The 18,835-nt window shown below is 39.0% G+C and overlaps 1 protein-coding gene across 1 annotated transcript; it reads right to left on the minus strand.

Moving 5' to 3' along the window:
- Window positions 1-8,093: 8,093 nt before the first annotated feature.
- Window positions 8,094-17,669, minus strand: lpar4 (lysophosphatidic acid receptor 4). The gene is made up of 2 exons (XM_053631458.1): window positions 17,254-17,669; window positions 8,094-10,061 (listed from the first exon to the last, which is right to left on the minus strand). Exon 2 carries the CDS (start codon window positions 9,903-9,905, stop codon window positions 8,844-8,846), a length of 1,062 nt encoding a protein of 353 aa, XP_053487433.1. The 5' UTR covers window positions 9,906-10,061; window positions 17,254-17,669; the 3' UTR covers window positions 8,094-8,843.
- Between the last annotated feature and the right edge of the window lie 1,166 nt (window positions 17,670-18,835).

Below are 18,835 nucleotides of genomic sequence, written 5' to 3' on the forward strand. Positions count from 1 at the left end.
CATGGATTCTCTCGCATGGCAGCCTGAGATACCTCCATTGTATACACTGCAAGTATACACTCACTAGGCTTGCAATAAAGTCTATTTCCTATTGTATTACCGCGATGTAATTCAAGCAAACGAGTCATATATCAAGCTCATGTTGATTGAAATCCTCGTTGTAGAGTGGAAGCTATTTCGACCAGGTCCCGTGAGTATTAAGAACGTCAGAGCCACTACGCTCCAGTATAAAGCCAACGCAATCGTTTCACTGTGTTGACATTCAAATCCTTATAGTGTGGATATAATAAGGCACCGGTGAGGTAGTTCATGTGCTTTTCACTTCATTCCAAAGCTATTCCAATGAAGTGAGGCTTGAGGAAATATTCAGCTCTGTGATGGATAGTGAAGATTAGAAAATTAGACTGTGCAAGAGATGATCTATGACATCACATCCTGCTGTACGTATCTACCGGTAAAGGGTAAACATAGTCACATACAATGAAAATGTATGTGTTAAAAAAACACCAGTCTAACTTATTAGCAGAATGAATCCAAGGATTCATTGGCAAGTCGTTTAGAGCGAATTATGAATGTGTGTGACTGTAGCAACGTTTGTTTTGATGATAACGCAGCCACAGTAGCACATGATCACTTGCCATGTGCTCGTTCTTAGCTGAAAAGTGTTCGACGCAACATGTTCTTTATGTGCTGTAGCCTCTTCTCAAGACCTGATGTGTTCTATATCCATATTGTTATTTTACTATTATAAATATATTATTAGGAATATATCATTCAGAATTCATTGTTCCATCAATGATGGCAACACTTCTCATTTAAACCATTAAAAGTTCTATTTTGGTCTCATCCATCCACAAAACATTTTTCCAATAGCCTTCTGGCTTGTCCACGTGATCTTTAGCAAACCACAGAGGGGCAGCATTGTTCATGTTGGAAAGCAGTGTTTTTCTCCCATGCACGCCATTGTTGTTCAGTGTTCTCCTGATGGTGGACTTATGAACATTAACATTAGCCAATATGAGAGAGGACTTCAGTTGCTTAGAATTACCCGGGGTACCGCAGACTATTATACGTCTTGCTTTTGGAGTGATCTTTATTGGTCTTCACTCCTGTGGAGTGTAACAACGGTCTTGAATTTCCTCCATTGCTACACAATCTGTCTGACTGTAGATTGGTGGAGTCGAAACTCTTTAGAAATGGTTGTGTAATCTTTTCCAGTCTGATGAGGTCCTCAGAAATCTCCTTTTGTTTATGCCATGATACACTTCCACAAACACGTGTCGTGAAGATCGGACTTTGATAGATACCTGTTCTTTAAATGCTCACACCTGATTGACACACCCGAGTGTGAAAAGCTGGTGATGTTTCGGGTCATATTTATGCAGATATATAGAAAATTCTAAAGGGTTCACAATATCTCAAGCAAAACTGTAGCCTTATGTGTTAAGAATGTTACGGATATAAGCCTGTTCTTACTGAATTCTGTCAATACTGTAGTACCTTGATTTGGGCCATAGGCAGCAAGACGTAAGATTTCTGATTAATGTATGAACTCTTGAATTCAGTTACAGCCTATGCGGCAGTAAATGGCCAGTAAAATTTGACGACCAAATTCACCATGAGTTTTGCTTTATTTCTTTCTTTTTTTTTTTTTTACAGCAGAACTTCCCTAATTCTGGTATCTAAGGAAGTTATGTATGCTCACAAACAAGAACAGTGATGTTTAATACTAATACATATACTGTACAAAATAATATACAGCCCCTCCAAAAGTTTCAGAATGGCAAGACCAATTTTTCTGAGACATTTGGGTGTGAGATCAAACAGATGAATATCAGACGATAGATCAGAATATCAGCTTTCTTTTCCTGAAATTTACATCTAGATGTGTTAAACAGTTTTAAAACATGGCATGTTTCGTTCGAACCCGCCCATTATTCAAGTGATATGAGAGGTGTTTCTTGTTGCCCAGCTTGATTGATTGCTTAAATAATTAACAGTTCTGAATGTCTGCTCTTGCTTTGAGCCCTTTGGTTTCACCTGTGAAGACTGCATTTGCTGTTAAAAAAGGATAAACCAACATGAAGATCAGAGAGCTGTCTATGGGAGAACAGCAAGCCGTTTCTGAAGCTGAGGAAAGAGGGAAAATCGATCAGCAACACTGCACAAAAACTGGCATAGCCGACACAACCATTTGGAATGCCCTGAACAAGAAAGAAACCACTGGTGTACTGACAACCAGACATCGAACAGGCTGGCCAAGGAAACCAACAGCAGTTGATGAGTGAAACATTGTGAGAGCTGTGAAGATAAACCCCCAAAACAACAGTCACTGGCATCACACCCAACCTCCACAGGAAGGGCGTGTAAGTATCACAAGCCGCCATTCAAAGGGAAGTTTCACAGCAGAAATATAGAAATGTAAAGAATTAATAACCTAGTTTTCAAGATGACAAGTTTAAAAATAAATAAATAAATAAATAAATAAATAAATAAATAATCTCATCCTTGCAAACTACTCTTTCATTGCGCAACAACTGAACATTGTGGTGTGAGACAGCAGAAACACACTTCTGAGTCATGTCTGGAAGAGCGCAAGTGCACTACTTTTAGAAGTTTGGGGGCAGGGTCTTTTCAAGCTCGGTGGTATTTCAGATGGCTCAGGCGCAGATGTAGATGTAGATGTTTCAACAGGTTGCATGTTGAGCTGTAATATACTCATATGGCCACAGTATGTGTGTGTGTGTGTGCGTTGCGGGGTATTTACCTTACAAGAGAACCAAAACTGAAATCTTTGCAAAACCTGATGTGGGTGTAAACTTTCCACTTGCCTCAGATTGTCAAATATTCTCACGTGAACCTCCCAAGGAGGAACTGTACAATTTTATTTAAAACAACTTGTCTAATGATGGTGCATTTTCACTCCGCCTGCCCTGGAATGTCCGTGTACTTTCCTTCCTACAGATTAGCGTATTCAGTATTTAAGCATTGAGCTACGAAAGATTCAGTTTTATTGCATTGTTGCCAATTACCATGTCAACAATGGCAATTTCCTACGTATCTGATAATACTCTGCCTCTTACTGCTGTTGGAGGCAACCTGAATGTGGGATCCTAACTGAAAATCGCAAAACAATCAATATATTTCAAAATGTCAGTACATGTATAAAAATAAATAAATAAATAAGTGAACACACTGTAATATGTAGTTCAATTATCACTGAAGGGTGCACATCTCACCTGTTTTGCCGGAAAACCTGTACTACTGATGCAACGTGAACGCTGCGGATTCGGTTGCATCCGTAAATCTCTCAAAAAGAGACCACGGTTTACAACATGGTCAATAATTGTGCCCCTTATCTCATCAGAGATAAGACCACTGCTCTTGGTCTTCCTCTCCTTTGTCCTCCATGTATTCTACCTCTCCCTCTCACTCTTCTTTCCACACTAACCTGTTTGAGATTTTCTAGATATTTCGCTCCGGTTACTGCAGAAATGCCCGACATATTGGTCATCGTTCTGTTTTGAATGTGTTTTTAAGAGTTTTTGGGAACCGTGTGTTAGCGTTTGAAAAAACGTGGTGGGGTATGAATGAGAACGCAATGAAAAACGACTGACGGTTTGGTCCGCATACACTTCAGTTTCGCTGACTGTGTGAAGTGTTTTGACAATGTGACTTCAGTTTTGACCGATGCATGTTAGCAATTGGAAACGAAAAAAAAACCAAAAAAAAACCTGTCACATACAAATGTTGGTATAAAAATTGTACAGAACTACATATACGTGTAAACGCAGCATTTCAATGTGAGTCGGTGGTGTCTGCTTAGCTGCAAGCTAACCACAGGATTTCAGTGCTGACATATTTGTGTTTTGTAACCCCCTGTCTGTTCAAGAGAATCAATAAACCGCAAGGTTGCCCAATACTTCTGCGTGTCATGAAGATGTGAGGGCAAAATGACACATTGATTATTATTCATAATTGCATTTAGCGATGCATTATATCGTGTAGAAATGCATAAAATGCTAAGACATGTGAAGTTAATATTCCAGTCGATGATTGAGCTTGATGTAAATAACTTCCCTTCACAACAATGCGACTCAAATTTGAATATCAACTGGTTTCACCTGCTGCAAATTCAGAAGCACTTTGCTTTTTTTTTTTTTTTTTTGGAATGTACTAAGAAGAACATTTTGCACATCAAAAATTTGAGAAACTATTCACCTTTCCTCCAAGAAAGCATATTTCTCATTGTTCTTAGCAATAGCAATGCAGAATCTTTTTTCTTCCTTTGACCTACTCTATTGACCAAATATGTTGTTGCACACATGTACAAATGCAATTGCAGTGCGTTACCAAGGAGACGTTCGACACAAACAAGACATGAGTTTGTTGCTGAACAGTGCTCTATCACTCTATCTATCTATCTATCTATCTATCTATCTTTCTAGACAGTTCACTATATATTTAACCCACAAATTCAAATGGATACAGTAGATAGATTCAAATAGATAGATAGATAGATAGATAGATAGATAGATAGATAGATAATATTTTTGTCTCAATGGTTTTATTAGTTGATTGTTGTCTACATTTAGGACTCGTGTGAAAATCTGATGACGTTTATTGGTCATATTTATGCAGAATTCGAGAAAATTCTAAGGGGTTCATAAACCTTCAAGCACCACTGTATGTAGACTTAAGACAACAATGTAAATAAAAGAAAATAAGAAATTAGGAATCTGTACGGATAAAAAAATTATTTTGTGCTATGAATAGCATTTGATTGTTGGAAAACAGCGCCTCCTACTGACGAGAGAGATGTAATGGAGCTAGAAGGCTTTTCCCATGGCCAATTGTATGATGAAAATGGAAGCAGAAGAGGTGGGGCTAAAACCATCGCTATCTCTAAAAGGTTCTGAATAGGAGAGAAATGATTGTCTTTCAGCCACCAATTAGGGCTAGCTTCAAAATAATCCTTTGGTTTTAATGTATCGGTTCCTGAAAAGGCCTAGAGCTCCATTAAGCTTGGTTTCAGTCTTAAACGTGTTTTCAGCTTGTGAAAACGATTTTCTCACAAATGCTGCTAAGCAGCTTCCTCTTCCAAACCAACAGATGGCGCTATCGGTCAATTTACACTAGTCTCCCGGGAGAAGCATTACACACATTACATTACACCATAATAGAGTAATAGAGTACAGTAATACAGTTTTAATATATATATATATATATATATATATATATATATATATATATATATATATATAAAGAGAGACCATGTTGTAGGCTAGAGCAGAAAATTGTATGCACTCAAGTGGTTATTGGTTATTGGTTACATGGTTATTTCTGCCACGCCCCTATTGATGGAGCCTCTGTTGGGCAACATCTTCCATCATTGATGTTTATGTGTGGTGTCAGGCGGCTGAGACACATCAGCAGATCACGCATCCCTTCCTGGGACCTGTCTGTGGTCCTGGAAGGTCTGTCAGGTGCCCCATTTAAGAAGTATGAGAGCTACAAGCTCTCTCTGTTGCCTCTTCATGCCTTGACTTTGCCCCTGGATTAGCCAAGGCCTTCCTTCTCCTGTCTGTCCATCACAAATTCTCAGGAACCCAAAGTGTTGCTCTCTACTGTCACACTAGCTGCTCTTAAAACCTCCTGTATGGTCGGTGAATTTCTTCCATAAAGCTCATATTTCCACACGAAACACCCTTCTAGTGCGTTTGTAATTTAGCAATGCACGTATACAGATGTGTGTGTCACTCAAACACGAATAAGGTCAACTGATATCAGGTTGCTAAACACCGAGCCAGATATGGATTTTTTTCTTAAGATAAGTTTAGGAGAGTGGGTGGTTTCGTCCAATTTCACTAAGCACTTCGCTCATGTGACTTCATCCAAAGCTCAGAGCAAGTAAAGCATTGTTTTTGGGGCTTACTATGTAGGATCAAACCTGCAGAAATGATAAATAAATAAATAAATACATACATGCATACATACATACATACATATATAAATAACTAGATAGATAAATAAATAAATAAAGGAATAAACAACTTGATAAATCAAATATAATTCATTTTTAATTAAATTTAATCCTACAAGTATTTTTTGTATCACTTTTTTCCTTCATTTATTATTCTTTTATTCTTATTTATTCTTATTTATTCTTTTTTTTTTTTTTAAATCCATTTATTTTTAATATGTATTTATTTATGCGTTCATTTATTTTTACTTTTACCTGTACAATATGGAAATGAGGGAGGCGGTCCCTGCTTGATCAGAAGGTCTGGGGTTCAAGCCCCAGCACTGCCAAACTGCCACTGTTGGGCCCTTGAGCAAGGCCCTTAACCCTCTCTGCTCCAGGGGGCGCTGTATCATGTCTGACCCTGCACTCTGACCCCAACCTCCTAACATGCTGGAGTGTGCGAATGTGCTGTAATGTATATGTGACCGATAAAGACTCATTATCATTGGTCGAGAGCTCATGTATAAGCGTCAGGTCTAAGAGAATGAATCACAAACTCATTATTAACCACACAACACAGACAGAAATGAACACGAATACATGTGAAAGTTGCTGGAAAAAATGGCGCTGGAGAGTTCTTTTCACATCCACCAAACACTGCAAAGTTTCCAGCAGTTTGACGCAGTGAGAGATAAGTTTCAGTAGTGCTTATCCTAAGTAAATAAGAACGACTCGAACTGAACAGATTCTGAATATACAGGGCAACAGTTCAGGCTGTACTTCGACGTTCATATGAGCACACAGCTCTCCTAAAACATCAATAAGCACCTCTACTCTAAATAACACAGTCATCTGATGCCTGGTTATCCACTTCGTCTGCTAAGGGTTGCGCAACTCTCTAGCTATTTGCTATAACTCTCTAAGCGTCCGCCCCGGCGTCACTCCAAAACAAGTGAAGACCCATCGAGCGCACACTTCACTCTTCACACACTTCACGATGGAAGGCAAGACCAACCCACCTAATTACCATACAAGACACAGAAATGTAAGAATAAATGCAAAAACAAATAAAAAATGTTGAAATAAATAAATGCATACATAATCAAAATTGGTGGTGGATGGGGGGGGGATACATGCGGGAGTCAATAAATATCAAAATAAACGAATGCATAAAGAAATATAAAGATAAAAGAATAAACAAATAAAAGTTACAAGGAAATACAGAAAAAAAATAAATGAAGGAAAAATACATTTAGGATTCAATTGAATTAAAAATGATGTATATTTGTTTTATCAAGTCATTTATTCCTTTGTTTGTTTTCCTATTACATTTATTTATTTATTTATTTATTTATTTATTTTTAATTTCTGCAGGTTTGGTCCTCCATAAGCTTTCAGTCATTCTGTTGAAACGTTTAAGTGACCGGACTGTTATAAACTTTTTTGTTATAAGACAAAAAAGTCTTCAGGATTATACCACATGACTCGCCAGTAACTGACGTTAAATCTTTACTTCCTTTCTTCACCCTTTAATATGTGACTTTTCTTCACTCAGTCAGCTCTTACATGTTTAACCAGAGAGCTTGCAGTCCTCCTGGTGTTCGTGTGTGTTCGTCTGGTTCAATAAATAATCATTTACTTGGAGACCGCATGCTAATCAAGTGCAGGGTACGTGCCTGAAAGCACCCATAACAACACGATTAAGAGAATTAAGGCAGCTCCTTGAATCTCAGCACGACTAATCCCAAGACAATAACCCATTGCTGGTATCTTAATAAGCATTTGGGGAACACTGAACTTTTTCCCTTTGCTTTGCAGAAAGCCTGTTATTTATTTATTTCTAATCTCCAACATACACTTGCATGAGTTAGCCATTGTAGAGTTTGTCCTCTGAGCTCTCTTCGGGAAACCTTAAAGTCGTACGATTTCTCCCGGCTTTGCCCTAGATCGGCACACTGGGGGTGGGGATAAGCCTGGGAGTCAGCATGTATACGGATAAAAAATTTTTAAGTGGGCCCCTTCTGCAGCTGCTGGGTGAAGTCGCAGTGATTTAGCTTAGGAATTTCAAATCACAGTTCCTGAACGTATTCGATCTTCACGCTGTAGCGGAATGATAAGACAGACATAATCAGTCTTAAACCTTTTAATTGCCTGAAAACCTACAGCATCTACAGTAAAAAGACATTCAGAGATCCCACGTGTAAAAGTGCTGCTTTGTTAGGAGCCGACAGTTCTTCAATCCTATCTCTCATACAAAAACGTTGATCAGAATAAAAAAATAAGGAACATTACTTCAGTGCATCCGTGCGTGTAAGTGCACACCAACATATTTAAATGTTTAGCGGTTAACAGTCACACACTCTTCATGTATACATGTCTATCAGTTAAGTTAAGGAGTGCTAATTCGTTTAAAAGAAAGAGAAAAAAAAAACGATCGACTAAATATAATCATTAATACACAGCGCCCTCTAGTAATATTGGCACCCTTTTGGTAAATATGAGCAAAGAAGGCTGTGAAAAATTGTCTTTATTGTTTAACCTTGTGATCTTTTGTTCAAAAAATTCACACAAATACTCCGCTCTCACGGATTTCAAACTGATATTTACCAAGGGTGCCAATATTAGTGGAAGGCACTGTAGCATTCGCCACTACTTGTGTGGAGCCACTTTATTCAACATACAGTTGGATGGCATAAAACAGTGTTGGACCTTTACAGTCAAATTTAAATACGGATCTCTGTAAGCATTCAGCCTGAGAGCTTGAAGGCTTCAAATTCCAGACATTTCCTCTGGCTGAGCAAAATACTTAGTGCTAAGTCCTCAGCAAAGCTCCTCTTAATTACTGGTGGATACTGGTGCTGTTGTATATTCCGTCCACTCAGAACTGAGTCTCTGTAACCTGTTCTTTTCCATTGCTGGACACTCTGTTAGCTTCTACTTTTTCAGTCTCTATGTTCTCTTTGCTAGACACAGGCCCTTCAGTGCGTGGTGTACTTTCCAGCTTATTTTGACATTTCCCTGTGGTCAGAGACTTCTTAAAAGACTCTGAGGTGAAGTAGTATACCACTGGATCAAAGCAGCAGTTGAGGGTGGCCACACAGAGCGTTACAGGATAAAGAGTTCGTGCCAATCGTTCGAGCCAGCAGCTTGCCAAGGCTTGGGTGCGCACCATAGCGTAAACAAAAAGAACAGAGTTATATGGCACAAAGCAGACGATGAAGATGGCTAGATGCACCACGATCATGCGCAGGACACGTTTCTTGTTGGTTCCAATTTGGCAAAGTGTAGCCGGCTTACGCAGTGTTCGTAGCACCATGGACGAACAGGCCAGGTTGATGAGCAACGGAATGAGGAAACCGACTACCTCAATGAAAATGGTGATCTTAGACAGGTAGGTCTTCCAGGTTTTCTGGGAGAAGCCCTCGAAGCAAGTGGTGATGGTTTTGGCCTGGTTGGTTGCAGAGAAGAAGGTCACAGACATGCCTCCACCCAGGATCAGCAACCAGATCAGAGCGCATACAATGCCAGCGTTGCGGCGAGTGCGGATGGAGCGCGATCTAAAGGGGTAAACTATAGCCAGGAAGCGGTCCACACTGATGCAGGTGAGGAAGAGCATGCTGCCGTAGATGTTGGTGATGAAGGCTCCTCCGGAGATCTTGCAGAGCCCGTCGCCAAACGGCCAGTGGCGCCTGACGTTATAGTAGATTTTAAAAGGTAGAGTAAATACAAATATCAAGTCCGATAATGCCAAGTTGGTCATGAAGAGAGTGGTCTCGTTGCGTATCTTCATACGACAGCAGAAAACAAAGAGTGAAGCACAGTTGGTGATGAGGCCCAACACAAAGGCAATGCTGTACACTACACCGTACAAGTTGTACTTGAAGGAGTCGTCAATTCCGCAGTCCTCCAGCCCAGTCTCGTTAAGAGCCAGACTTGCCATTGTGGCATCAGAGGACGGTGGAGGAGTTTTGCTTCTGGCGAATTCCCAGCTGTCAGAAAGTGTATTAGCGGCAGTGTACTTCCCAGCCCATCATCGACACACACTCAGATGCGCTCTTATCATCTTTAGTGCGCGTAGACGGTCACTTTTTGCTTTCTGTAGGAGGGAACAAAACAACAAAAAGGACAACTTTAGTAAGTACGCTGAACATGAGCATTCTTGGAAGAATTATGATGTCTGGCCATCTGTGAATTCCCCCCCCCCACCCCCCCACCCCCTATTTACAGAATCATCAGCGAAAGAAGACAGTCTCAAATCTGTCGCGGACAGTATGTTTTAAAGTAATTATTCAAAACTATAGAATAGAATTAGAAACATGACTGAATATGACTTTGGTCCAAGCGTGTTAAGGCCTCAACACTGCAGAGTTTCAGATTCCACTTCATTTAACAAACCAGATTTAACTCATCACCTATCTAAGGCTGTCTTAGGTGGAATTTGGTGTATTAGAAAAGGGAATCAGTGTACGGGAAACTGCTTTAGACTTGCTTTGATCGTTTACACTCATCATCCACTTTATTAGGAACACCTGTACACCTTCACATTCGTGCAGTGATCTATTCAGCCAATCGTGTAGCAGCAGCGCAATGGGGAAAAAAAAAATCATGCGGATACAGATCAAGAGCTCACAGAGTGATCTCTGTGACTTTGATCATGGCATGGTTGTTGGTGCCATGTTGATGGGCTGGTTTGAGTATTTCAGAAATGGATGATCTCCTGGGGAGAGGCTCCAGGTTTCCCCATGACCCTGAAGAATGATAAGCGGTATAGAAGATGGATGGATGGATGGATGGATGGATGGATGATCTCCTGGGATTGTCACACAACACAGTATCTAGAGTTTATACAGTATGGAGCGGGGGGGAAAAAAACATCCTGTGAGCAGAGGGTCTGCAGGCTGAAACACCTTGTTGATGAGAGAGATCAGAGGACCCAATGACCCAACTGGTTTGAGCTGACAGGAAGTCTATAGTAAGACAGGAAGTACTCAAATAAGCACTCTCAGAACTCAGAATACATTGCAGTGAATGGGCTACAACTTTTTTTTTCTTCTTATCTTCTACTGTCCAGTTTCGGTGAGTCTGTGCCCATAATAGCCTCAGATTCTTGTTCTTGGCTGACAGGAGTGGAACCTGATGTGGTCTTCTGCTGTTGTAGCTCATGCACCTCAAGGCTCAGTGTTTTTTGTGCGTGCTGAGATGCTTTTCTACTCACCACAGTTGTAGAGTCATTATTTGAGTTACTATATCCTTCCTGACAGCTCAAACCAATCTGGTGGTGATGATTGGCTGATTAGATAATCGCATAAATTAGCAGGTGTACAGGTGTTCCTAATAAAGTGACCGGCGAGTGTATGTTTATCTTTGTTAGTGTGCATTTATTTCGAAGCTTTTTTAACGTTGGACACTAGACATATGTTACTAATGAATGTCGTAAAGGGAAACTATCATTCAGAATTATTATGATTTCTACCATGGAAAACCGGTGTACAGTCGTGGCAGGCTATGTTGGTAAGTAATTAGCTAACAATTAATTATAGGATTTCCACACCCTGAAGCTGTGGAAATGTCATCTGTTTCTGTACTGCAGCAATTATAACATTTCCTGTAAAAAAAAAAAAAAGAAAAAGAAAAAAAAAAGACAAGGACATGGTTATACAGTCATGTGAAAAACTAAGTACACCCCATGGAAATGGTTGGCTTTTTTGACATATTTGGACAAGCTAACATTTGATCATCTTTGAAACAGTGCCTGTTAATAAAGGTGATACACTCGGTCAAATGACACATAAAATTGACATTTTGTAGTAATTTTTACAATTTAAATGAACAAAAAAATCAAGTACACCCCTACATTTATCACACCTATAAATCTATCAAATTAGATTCAGGTGTTCAGGATTGGGTGCCAGTGGTTAAAACCTGCTTAGGGAGTGCAGGTGGAACCGGTCTTATTAATACCCCTCTCATATATATATATAGTGTCTGGTGTTCCCTTTGTTATTGAGGAGTGTGGTGTCATCATGCCAAGATCTGGAGTTCTGTAAGGCCTTCAGAAAAAAGGTTGCAAATGCCTATGAGTCTGGCAAGGGATTTAAAAAGATCTCCAAATTATTTGAAATGCATCATTCCACTGTAAGGAAAATCATCTACAAATGGCGCAGATTTCAAACTAATGCCAATTTGTCCAGGACTGACCGTCCGAGCAAATTCAGCCCTAGAGCAGACCGTCTGATGCAAAGTTAATTCTCCAAGAACCCCAAAATTTAATCACAGGATCTACTAGTAAGTCTAGTAAAAGTTGGTGTCAAAGTGCATGCTTCTACAATCAGGAAGAGATTGCACAAATCTGACCTGCATGGTAGGCGTGCTAGGAAAAAGCCTTCGTCTAAAAAGAACATTAGCGCAAGACTACAGTTTGCCAGTGAGCATATAGGCAAAGACCGGGCCTTTTGGAATAATGTGCTCTGGACATACGAATCAAAGATAGAGTTGTTTGGCCAGAGTAACAGCAGACATGTTTCGCACAGACCAAAGACAGCTTTTCAGGAGAAGCACCTCATACCAACTGTGAAGCACGGTGGTGGAAATGTTATGGTTTGGGGTTGCTTCACTGCCTCAGGTACTGGACAGCTTGCATTCATTGATTCAACTATGAATTCTGCATCATATCAAAGACTGCTTGAAGATAACGTGACGACATCTGTCCGAAAGTTGAACCGAAAGTGGACCTTGCAACAGGATAATGATCCTAAGCGCACGAGCAAATCCACCAAGGAACGGCTCAGAAAGAAGAAATGGAGGGTTATGGAATGGCCTAGTCAAAGCCCGGATTTGAATCCTATTGAAATGTTGTGGGGGGGATTTGAAACGTACAGTACATGCAAGAAAATTCTGAAACATCTTGCAACTGAAAGAATATTGCACGGAAGAGTGGTCAGAAATTCCATCAAGCCGATGTCAGAGACCGGTGGACAGTCATGCAAAAAGCCTGCAAGAAATTATTTCTGCTAAAGGGAGCAATACTAGCTTCTTAGGCCAAGGGTGTACTTACTTTTTCCATAAAGGAATATCACATATATTTCTGTTGAATAAATGATTGAAAAAGCTAATATTCCTTGTGATTTTATTCAAGTCTACCAACTTTATTAATAGGCACCGATTCACAGATGATCACATGTTTGCTTGTCCAAATATGGAAAGAAAAAAAACCAACCATTTCCATGGGGTGTACTTATTTTATCACATGACTATATATCGTTATATTATTCATCCCATTGTTAATGATTCTCCCTATTTTTACCCTTATAGAAGCCTAAAGCTTTTATGAGACCACATGGTATGGTATGTTCCTCATGGCTGAACGGTACTGTGAAAGAAGAATCAGAAAAGAGACTCAAACAGAGTGTTAACATATTTTTTTCTACATTCTAGGAAGCTACATGTGGGAATACATTTCTACAGAGTGGTGGTAGACATACAAGTATTGGTATTGATTTGGCATTACAATTAATGCTTTTAACCGAAACTTGAGTGGTAGCTTTGCACAGGCCTTTATATAACAACTTAAACCTGTGCTGGAAAGAACGTTTTTTTTTTTTTCTTGGATTCAAAACTGTTTAACTTGTTTACTATCCAGATGACTAAGCTCTTTTAGCATGTCTGACACTGGGAGGATACTTCCTCATAGATTTGCTTTCATGGCACAAAACTGTCAACAGTTTTCCAGTGACAGTAATACAAACAAGCCTCTAGAGCCCCACTAGCCTGCTAAGAAGAAGCATGGCAACTGTATAAAACACATCATCATGCTGACTATTTCTTTGCCAAACTATGGCTGTCTGGCCAAGCCTGTTCTTTCAAGCATTCTGGAAATTCCCTTTTGCAACAGACCTAGTGGCTCCAGACCTTATATAATCAATTGTATGCTATACAATATACAATATTTATTTCATTGTGGACATTTCAAAAATATTGCCAGTAGAGGTAATGAGTTTTTGTACCGTATTTCATTTACTAGTGTGGAGGTTTATTGTTTATTCATATTTTCTGTGGAACTAAAAAGTTACTTACTACAACTTTACGACTACTACGTTATTTACAGTCGTATTCTTATTTGCAGGTCTGGTATGAATCTGAAAATTTGTCATGTAGTAGGTTTGGCCTCTCCAGTCAGAATTTAGCTAGCATTTTAGGTTCTTATTTTGAGAACAATTATTTCAAATTGTAATAGGTAACTTTTAGTCCCTCAGAAAAAAATAAAAAGGCAGAAAATAATGAATAAACAATAAACCTCCATACTAGTGAGTGAATATCAAGTGTAAGAAATGCACTATATAAATATATATGTCTAGTTAATTATTGATTGCTTACATAGCTGGCCAGCTGGCTACTATTTCCGGACACTTTCTAGTGCTACCTACGTTCTTTTCCTTCCTTCTTCTTCCTTCTTACAGTTATACTGCCTTCTCACAAGCTACCAGGCAACACTGCAAGCTGTCTGCTTGACTAAAATCACCTAGTTAAACAATATAACAAGGCTGTGAGTAAAGCCGGAGGTCCTGCAAGAAAAAAGAAAAACGTAGCGTGACTTAGCCCAAACTAAAGCTAGCATAAATACCAGTTTGGATTTTCAGAGGTGCTCTCAGAATTGGCCTTTACTTGCAGAACTGGTAAGTTAAAATTAAAGTCATTTTAAATAAAAACGTAACTTTGTTTTCGAAATTTGTAGCTACAGATTGCTTTATTACAATCTATGTTTGCTAGGTAAAGAAAATTAGTTATCTAGTTCTACAAAAGTGACTGGTTTTAACCCTCTGAGTCTGTGCTTGCTATTTGCAGCACTTGGTTGCTTTCCAGTGAAGCCATGCTACAAGGACAGCTGTCTCGTTGACAGCCTCTTAGCTAAAATTAGCCAAAATCTTTTACCGAGTTAAGCAATAGAACATGACTGTGGCTCGGTCACTTGTATGAGCCAAACACCTGATTACAAAGCAAGTTTGTACGCAGTAAAGTACGTTTGTAATGTACGTGGACTTTTGCTATGGCACGACGTAACAATAATGTTACTGTAGAAGCGCAAACGCATACGTTTTGCCAGATGCATCTGCATCACTTTCGTTAAAAATGAAAACATATAGGCATTGGTCAGAGCTGCAAGTTTGCCCAGTACTGTACGGTGTTAATATGTTAAAATGTGATCATATGGCAAATCATGCTAAAAATCTAGGTCATCATCGTATGAAAATGTAAATATCAGTACATACAGTCTGTCATGCTCAGCTGAGATGTGACATCTTTACTGGGTTCTCACATGCCCCTTACAAAGCCTGTGCTGTACTGTACTATACAATACAGTCAGTGTACTGGTGCAGCCTCCACAAAACGGATCCAATTTAGTCACTCACTGGCAGCCGGCAGCTTTCAAGGTTAGACCATTTGCTCCTAGATGAAGTAAAACCCAAACAACTTGCGCTTCTCAACACTTCATTTGCTGCATGATTCCTCCACAGTGAAAACAGATATGACTGCGTATCACAAAGAAACTACCAAATATTTACCACAGCTCACAATCTTATGTTTTGATTCTTCTTTAAAAAGTTACCTGTGTTTGCCTGTCACATTCAGACAGCTGATGCTAAATAATATCGTCTAGTAAGTCATACGCTGCCTGTCAGTTTGCATTACTGTACCTAATGACTCTTAATATTAAATAAATAAATAAATAAATAAATAAATAAATAAATAAAGGAAAGGTTAGCTGTGAGATGAAAACTCTTCTTAATGCAACACGGGTAGTGACGCCTTCATTATGAATTCTGGGAGAGTATAACGGACATGCCAAGGTACAAATGGTCCTGGTTGAAATGAAAGTGTTTTATTCCTGTTATACCACAGCAACACGTAAACATTAAACGCATCATACTAGTGTCAGTTTGTAGTTAAACTGAATGTCGTGGAACGTCCAGGAGACAGGTTCGTTCCTGTTATCACTTATGTCATTGCACCTATAAACAGTCGTTTCCTCACCTGCCTCTCTTTTGTTTCTCGCTCTTGACGTTATACAGTGTTGCGCAAAAGTTTTAGGCACATGGAAAGAAATGCGGCAAAGGAAAGACGCCTTCAAGAATAAGGAAATGATATTTGGTGTGACGACCCTTTAGTCTCAGGTAGAATTAGTGCGGTTTTATAAGGGAAATGAGGCGTAAGGTTTATCGAGCGTCTTGCAGAACCAGCCACGGCTCTTCTGGAGACTTTGACTGTCGCACTTTATTCTTATTTTTGCAGCAAAACCCAGCAGCCTTCATTATGTTTTTTTTTTTTGTCTGAAAAGTGTCTTTTACCACTTAATATGTGGCGTTCTTTACAGACATACAAACATTTTTCTGTAACGTTGAATTTTGTGCTGGAAAACTAATGTTTGGAAATCTAAAATGTTTTTGTACTGACTCGATAAAGTAGACGTCATGAGATAAAAAAATCTATAACAAAAAAAAATAGGGTGCCCAAGACTTTTGCACAGTACTGTATAAATACACACATATAGATACACAAAACTATTTCACTTGTCATGATACTCACAAACAAACAAACAAACAAACAAGAAACCACAGCATCCTCTGTCTTGAAAACTCTCCCATGGAGGAAAACGTACAAACGCTAACACTGGAGACTCCTTCCAGAAATCTTTTTTTTTTTTTTTTAATGTAATTTTTTTTATTTAAAAAAAAAAAAAAATCTCCTTGCTTCACCATATCAAAGAGATGAATAACCTGTGTACGTTATTATTATTATAGAAAATCTTATCATGCACACTGCTGTGGTATAATCTACTTGACATCATTCCTCAGTTTTAAACGCCAGATTCGTCTTTTATCATGTTTATATTTATGTTGTGCCTGTGGTGACACCTGAGAATTATTTGTCTAGATAAATACATACATCGATAAATAAACAAATCAATAAATACATCAATCAGTCAATAAAGCTAGATGACATGAGGACGTGATGAAATCGTGAATATGGAGTCATAGTAGACTCTCATGGATATATATATATATATATATATATATATATATATATATATATATATATTAATCAATTTATATATCTGAGAGATGAACACCTAGCATACAGAACTTTGTGCTTCAGGATGATTTTTGGCAAGAATGAAATTTAAGGAAAGTATGTCTAAAACAAACAAATAAATAAATAAGTACTGAGCTTAAGGAGGCATTTTAGTGAAATATACAGTAGTTTAAAGCAATTAATGGAACAGTGTCACTTACCTCTGCTCCAGTTCCTTCATGTTGTTGAAAAAGTGAGTGAGCTCTTGAGAGAAGACCACAATTCGATTTGATTAAGCTTCCAGAAATGCACAAAGCATTATGTAGAGTTGGGGTTGTTGTTGTTGTTGTTTTTTTTTTTTTTTGTTTTTTTTTGGAGGGGGGGGTGGGGGGGGGATAATCGGTTGTGTTAAACCTCTGAAGCAGACGGAGCAGAGAGCTGTGAGAAACCGTTACTCTGCTCCTATTGGAGATGTGGAGCTTCTCTCAGCCAAACCAAGTCAAGTGGACAAGTGAACAGCCACAGGAAACGAAACAATAGGACTTTCAGCTGAATACCGAATCGCTCCCTATTGGACATATAGCGCACCATATGACGCAGAAACCATTCATTCCGAGCCGATGGAGTGCACTTATATAGGGAGCAGAGCACGATTTAGGATTGAGCCTCTGAGGTTAGGAGGAGGGGAGGAGCACAAATGAGGCGAGAAGGTGCCTCCAGTGGAGGTTTCCAAGTTAGTGTCGTCCCTCTATAGTAGGCCTACATATAAATAAATAAATAAATAGATAGTTAGATAGATAGATAGATGATGCGCTGCTCTGAAAAATAATGGAAAAGCCCAATTTCATTTCAGTTTGTGGCATGTTGAGGTTTTTAAATGAACTATGATCTTACTGTGCAGGTTATAGTTCTGATTTGGTATGAAATGAATGGCCACATATTGAGATTATATACTGGAGTCATTGCTTAACCCTTGTGCGTCAATTAGAAAACGTTACGCATAGGTCCATAGAGGACAAAAATGTCAAAAACCTGCCATAACAAATATTATATATGAATATTCTCTTTCCGTTTTCACTCTTAGATTTATTTATTTATTTATTTATTTATTTTTACCAGCGTCAGTTCTGATAGTTACCAAACATTCATTCATTTTCAGAATGCTGGTTTGTTTACATAATGCATAATATTCGATTCCCACCGTGGCCCTGTGTGTGCGGAGTTTGTATGTGCTCCCCCGTGTTGCGGGGGTTTCCTCCGGGTACTCCGGTTTCCTCCCCCAGTCCAAAGACATGCATGGTAGGCTGATCGGCATGTCCAAAGTGTCCGTAGTGTATGAATGGGTGTGTGAGTGCGTATGTGATTGTGCCCTGCGATGGATTGGCTCCCTGTCCAGGGTGTACCCCGCCTTGTGCCCGATGCTCCCTGGGATAGGCTCCAGGTTTCCCCGTGACCCTGAAAAGCATAAAGCAATATAGAAGATGGATGGATAGTTAAGAATGAAAAACAACAACAAAAAAAAAATCCTATCATATCCATAAAGGACCTGATTGGACAAGAATGTCCATGTCAAAAAAACTGTCATAGAAATATTATAGCTTATATTTAAAAAAAAATTTCCACTTTCATCAATCAGTTCTGATCAAAGTTACCAAACATTTGTTCATTTTCAGAATTTTAACCTTTTAAACGCCGGCTTCTTTACATAATGCAAAAATCTTCAAAGCTCAGGAAGCTTCTTTGACTCGTATACACGGGGTGGGCTTTGTGATTTCCAGTACGACATCCTTTCTTTCTTTCAGA

The sequence above is a fragment of the Ictalurus furcatus genome, chromosome 8 (genome assembly GCF_023375685.1).
Source record: "Ictalurus furcatus strain D&B chromosome 8, Billie_1.0, whole genome shotgun sequence".
Taxonomy (NCBI): Eukaryota; Metazoa; Chordata; class Actinopteri; order Siluriformes; family Ictaluridae; genus Ictalurus; species Ictalurus furcatus.